The sequence below is a fragment of the Pan troglodytes genome, chromosome 10 (genome assembly GCF_028858775.2).
Source record: "Pan troglodytes isolate AG18354 chromosome 10, NHGRI_mPanTro3-v2.0_pri, whole genome shotgun sequence".
Lineage (NCBI taxonomy): Eukaryota > Metazoa > Chordata > Mammalia > Primates > Hominidae > Pan > Pan troglodytes.
This window is the reverse complement of record NC_072408.2, coordinates 63,377,163-63,383,162: the sequence shown is the minus strand read 5'-3', so window position 1 is coordinate 63,383,162 and position 6,000 is coordinate 63,377,163. Positions and strand designations below refer to the sequence as shown.

Genomic DNA, 6,000 nt, shown 5'->3' with positions numbered 1-6,000 from the left:
TATAGGAAAATAAATTTGGCTGGGCATGGTGGCTCACATCTGTAATCCCAGAACTTTGGGAGGCCAGGGTGGGAGGATCACTTGATCCCAGGAGTTTGAGACCAGCCTGGGCAACATAGACAGACCCTGTCTCTACAAAAATTAAAAAAATTAGCTGAGTGTGGTGGTATTCATCTGTAGTTCCAGCTACTCAGGAGGCTGAGGTGGGAGGATCGCTTGAGTCCAGGAGGTTGAGGCTGCAGGGAGTCATGATCACGCCACTCCACTCCAGCCTAAGTGATGGAGACCCTGTCTCAGAAAAAAAAAGAAAAAAAACAAGAAAATAAGTTTATCTTCTTTATGTTAAATACCAACATTTAAGGATCAAAGTTCAACTAAGCAACATCTTAAAGTGTCAGAGTGTGCAAGACATGCCAGAAATCAGACAAAAGTGACAAGTGACAAAAGTGTATCAATCAGAAAAACGGGGCAGGATAGAGCATAGGGGCTGGACCACAATGGAAATTTAGCAAAAAGGAAAGTCACAGAGGCAAACTCTGTTCTTAGTTTGATCCAAAGGAGAGGGAAGCACAGGCAATCTAGTGCGAGTCTTATGATCCCTTTGGAAGGCCTATGCTTACAGTTTGCAGAGTGAGGAACGGCCAGAGGCTTCCTGGGAAGGCAGGTTAGCTACCTGCAATTGCAGGTTCCATCTCTTTTCAGCAGTTCATCATCATTCATCAACGTGTCAGAGGTCAGATGCCACGGGAGCACACAGGAGGGGCTTCCCACCTGGAGTGCGAGATAAGGAAAGATGGGTCGGATGTTGTAGTCATTATCATCCGCTTCTCTACAAGGCTGGAATTTATGGTGGCTGCACATTTGGAATGTTTTCTCCTTTTATTTATTTATTTTTAGATCAGACAATCACAAGAGAATATTCTTTTATTTTTAGATCAGACAATCACATGAGAATATTCTGTTGTGATCGCTGGCGTTTAGAAGGAACCTTGTCTGGTTTGTGAAGCAATGGAAAACACATCCAGACAGCCTGCTAGTGGAAACTTTGGAAGGGCACTGTCATATGCTTTTTCTCCCACGCCATCAACAAGTGTCCTTTTTTTTTTTTTTTTTTTTTTTGAGATGGAGTCTCTGTTGCCTAGGCTGGAGTATAGTGGTGCCATCTGTACCCTCCACCTCCTGGATTCAAGCAATTCTCCTGCCTCAGCCTCCCAAGTAGCTGGGATCACAGGCGTGCACCACCATACCTGGCTAATTTTTGTATTTTTAGTAGAGATGGGATTTCACCATGTGGGCCAGGCTAGTCTTGAACTCCGGACCTCAAATGATCCATCCACTTCTGCCTCCCAAAGTGCTGGGATTATAGGCGTGAGCCACTGTGCCCGGTCAACAATCATCTTTTTTTTTTTTTTTTTTTTTTTTTTTTTACCAGGTACACAATGATGGGAGAGTTGAGTCCTGCTTTCTAACTTAGAAAACGCATGTGTGTTCATCACCTGGTCACTGAGAAACAGCTCTGGAATAGGTGCCATGCAGAAGAAGAGAGGGAACTGGAAAGACCCACGATCTGTGGGTCTCACAGCCTCCCGTTACACAGAAATTGCTTCTTTTCTCTCATGTTGCGTTCTTCCTCTTGATTCTCGACCCTTCTCCACTCTTTCATTTACTCCACTCTTACTTTGCTTTCACCTCCTTTTGTAAGCGTTCATCATCACTCTTCATATAGATTAATGTGATTATCTTAAAAGCATGTAATATGTAGTTGCTGGGTTTGTATGAGTAATGAGTGAACCTGAAGCCAACATAATGATCCCGTTTAGTGCTCCCGAGTTAAGATTCCAGAGTTGCCTGACTTTGGACAAATCACATCTCCCTTTGCCTTTCACCCCCTGTAAACTGAGGATAATGGCTCTTACCTCAAAGCATTGTTAGGATTGGAGAGAACGCATGTTACATACTTAGAAGAATGCTTGGTATGGGTCTCAAGAACTCTTAGCTCTTATTGTTTAAAAAATGCTTATTGCAGGGCATCGTTGGTATCTTATATAGGGAATTTCAAGCAGTTTTCCTTTATTGAAGACACAGAGTAAGGTGCTTTGATGGAAACTATTGGGGCAAGATATACAGTACCTAGCTAGAGGTTTCCTGGGTGCATGTATTGTGGTGATATTTTTTTCTGAGCGGATAGCGCTCTTGTGATACGCTGGGTGAGGGCGAGCAATATTTAGCGGACTGTCCTGTGAGGATAGTAAGGTTATTTGGTGAGAGTGTTAGGTGGCCCAGGCCAGACTTGGGAGAGGCAGGGAGAGAGGGGGACGACGGAGGAGGGCGCCTTGGGGTGCGTCTTGAAAGCTTTGGGAAACCCAGCGGTCTTTTGGGGGCAGGTGGCCCAAAAAGCCTTCTGCGCGCCCAGGTGACGAGGAGGATGCGCGGGCCGCGACCGCGATAGTTTTGTTTGCTTTTCTCGGGAGAAAGCGTTCCAGGCAGTTTCCTGAGCTTCGGCCCTCGACGTAGCAAAAGAGCCCGGGCGCCCACGCCGCTCTCGGGGTCTTCTACTGCCACCGGGACAAAGCCCTGGGAGGAGCTCCCGCCCCCGCGAGCCGGACAGGGCGGAGGCTCCCCCGCCGCGCGCGCCCTACCGCTTCCCAGTCCCGGACCCGCCGCCTGCGCCTCCTCCTGGCGCGCCTCACGGTGCAGCGGGCGGCGGCCCCGCGCGCCCGGCGGGAGGCGCCTCGGGATGTTTCCGTCTGGTCCTTCCCTCCGCCCCCCGCGCTGACTCCATCCGCTCCCCGCCCCCTGCTCGGAGCCGCCGCCACGCGGGAAGGGAGGGAGCCGGCCCCGAGACTGCATCATTCCGCACCGGCTGCTGCAGGGCCAGAGGGAGCAGGTGGAGCGAGAGAGCGAGCCGCGAGCCGGAGCGCGCCAGACCCAGGGCGAGACTGCAGTGACGCGGCCCGGGAGACATGGCGGACGGGCGTCTCTGAATAAGCAGAATCCGGAGCCCCTCGCTACCCGCGGCCGCCGCAGCCCGGGCCATGCCGCACGGCTGCTGACCGCACGCAGGGGCCGGCCCCGAGGACACATGCGGCGGCCTTTGCCGCCTCGCCCCTGACCCTCTGCCCTGTTCTCCATGTTGCATTTCTCGTCAGTTTCTCGGGCGGTGTAGCTGCCGCTGCCACCAGAGCCGGCGGGGCATCGCGCTGCTCATTCATCCGGCCGCACTTTCTTTTCCGTTTCCACCCATCCCTTCCCATTTCCTTCTCCCTTTCCCCGCCAGCTTCGCATCCATCTCCCCCACCCCGTAACCCCCTCCTGCCTCCATCCACCGGGGCTATGGCCGCAGAAGAGGTATTGCAGACGGTGGACCATTATAAGACTGAGATAGAGAGGCTGACCAAGGAGCTCACGGAGACCACCCACGAGAAGATCCAGGCTGCCGAGTACGGGCTGGTGGTGCTGGAGGAGAAGCTGACCCTCAAACAGCAGTATGATGAACTGGAGGCTGAGTACGACAGCCTCAAACAGGAGCTGGAGCAGCTCAAAGAGGTGAGTTGCCTGTCACCTCTCCCTTTCCTGGCCCTCACTCCCCCCACCCGCAAGGCCCACTCATCATGATCAAGAAGTCATAAAGGAGGTGATTGAAAGGACTGTTTCTTCTTCTAGGGCCCTTTGTTGGTAAGAGAAGATTGAAGGAGTCCATTGTTTCCTCCTCCAAGAGAAAAATTGCCAAAGAAATGAATATATAAGCTGGAATTTGGGAGGCAATGGCTGTTTGGCGTGCGGGGGAGGGAGATTAGTAAGAGTCGTCAAGTCTCAGCACTCTAAGACGACATTCAAGTGGGTTGGAATGTATAAATCAAACTTCTCAAAACCGCTGTTATCTCAAACCCAGGTTTCAGCGACAATTTCATAGTCCACAAAAGTGATGAGGTTTGTGCCTGAGGACCCACAATTTCAGGATTTAGACTGTGTGGCACCTCAGCTTTCCTCTGGATGTAACCACTCCTTGGTGAGAGAGGGAACTCCTCACCAATCCCATTTGACAAAGGCTAGGCAATCTTCATTCTGCTTGGCTTTAGTCATTCTTGTCATTGGGCTGCAGAAGAAAAACAACTTTGCTTGGTGATCCCACTGCCTTGATTTCACCTCGGAGCGAGGCTGGGCCATGTCCAAGTCTTATGAGGTCACCCTGACTAGAAAAAATTGAACTCACCTACAAATAGTCTGAAAGAGTGGTGTATATCAAATACGTGGGTAGTGTTGCATTTCAAATCAGGCTCTTCTGGTTGAAATGATATATTTATAAAACCAGAATATCACAAATGGGTGATGTATAATGTCTCTTTAGTTTTTTGGTATTTGGCCTCTTTTAAAGCCTGTCGGATGTATGGGAGAAAACAATGAACGTGCTTTGATTTCCTATCAGGCACTCTTAAGAACATACATATTGTTTAAGTAACTCGGTCTTTTTTATCTGATTCTTGAGGCACTATGGGTAGCAAGTAACCACTTACAAATTTAAATGTAATATACACTCCTTTTCTGTGTGTCAAGTCCTTATTTTTAGGTGCATATTGACATTTAAATGTTAATTATTGTTTGGCATATAATATCAAAAATCTATTTCTTATGAGTTTGGTTTTTCTTGGGAGGGGTCTTATTTTATGCTGTTACAGTTAAAAGATGTGATTTATGACATACTGAATCAACTTGCCTTCCAATTTAGTATGTAATATGGTAAGCATTTATACTTTTAGATATGTCTTATTTTTATTTGGATGCCTGTCTACCAAAAACTAAATGTACTACCTATGATTAAAAATCCCAACTAGGAATCTAATTTTTGTGTGTCAGGCTGTAAATTTCTGGTTCCTATTTTACTTACCATGTACCTGTCTGGTCTTAACAACAGCTGGACTTGTTTATATTTTCCAACTTAGATTAGGCTGACATGTTTAAATGCAGTGATGCTAAACCTTGTGAAGTGAGGAAGCAGGATGATGACTGTCATTCTCAGAGATGTTTTGATATTGTCTATACCTATCAACACTGCTTTGCCAAGATAGGGAAGTGCAAACCAGAAAGTGGTAAGCCATCACCTTCTTGATAAAGGAGATGGACTTAATTTAATGAAATGTACCTCTTACTGACTTTCCTGCTTGATTTAAACAATCCTTCTAGGGATATTTCTGTCATTGCACTTACCTTGCATAGCAAACCTTAATGCAATTGTGTTTTGCCTTTGCTACACTATGAGCTTTGCATCCCAAGTCTTTAACACAAAAGCTAGCACACAGTGGGCATGAAATATTTTATGAAAGAATCAGTTTGTACTAGAAGAAGGCACACTTTTATCAAGCGTTCACTAGTCAATATTGATTAGTGTTAGAGAAATACTAAGAAAATTAGGATGTATAGGAAGTGACAGATGTTAATAAAACTACCTGTATTAGTTTCACCAGCAGTAATGAGAAAAATGTGAAAAAAACGTTTTGTAGGAATAATGTAACTGTGATTTCTTAATACAGAATAATGCAAATACCAACTAAAATTTTTTCTATAAATATTTTAATATATGTTTTGTTCTATATAGCAGGAGGTTAATAAAAATTTACCAGCATTATTTTTACTAAACGATTCTTGTTCATATATTTATTTTCAGTTGCATTTAGCATAAGTGAAATTCAAGATTCCTAAAAAACTGGTTTATACAGTTATATAAAAATGTATTTTAGGTAATAAAATTATTATAGTTGATTATTTGATAGTGAGGCCTATTATTTTTATTCTTTAAACGTGGAATATACTTTAGTTGGAAATATAACTTAAATGAGGTAAATCGATTTCAAGTAACATTTCTTGTATGAAAAGTAAATCCAAAATAATTGTGCAAACTGAGGTGTTCCAACAGTAATATATAGAAGTCAGTTTTGAAAAATATTTTGTGAGTGTTTTGATTTTTCAAAAGAAAGTTTTGCTCATCAGGTATGTATAGTAAAT

At 45.2% G+C, this 6,000-nt stretch overlaps 1 protein-coding gene across 19 annotated transcripts in view; it reads left to right on the top strand.

The window, feature by feature from the left end:
- The first annotated feature begins 2,493 nt into the window (after positions 1–2,493).
- Positions 2,494–6,000, top strand: part of BICD1 (BICD cargo adaptor 1) — a 276,282-nt gene continuing 272,775 nt past the window's right edge. For 12 of the 19 annotated variants that reach the window (XR_010148053.1, XM_009425626.5, XM_003313809.7 and 9 more), the window contains exon 1: positions 2,648–3,546. Coding sequence is in view for 18 of the 19 variants with exons in the window: in XM_009425626.5 (XP_009423901.1) it covers positions 3,334–3,546 (213 nt within the window). In the remaining variant the exon portion in view is untranslated. Of the gene's footprint in view, positions 3,547–3,663; positions 5,635–6,000 lie in introns of those variants that run through there. The other 7 variants (XM_054664375.2, XM_063785791.1, XM_054664369.2 and 4 more) reach the window with 5 other exon arrangements.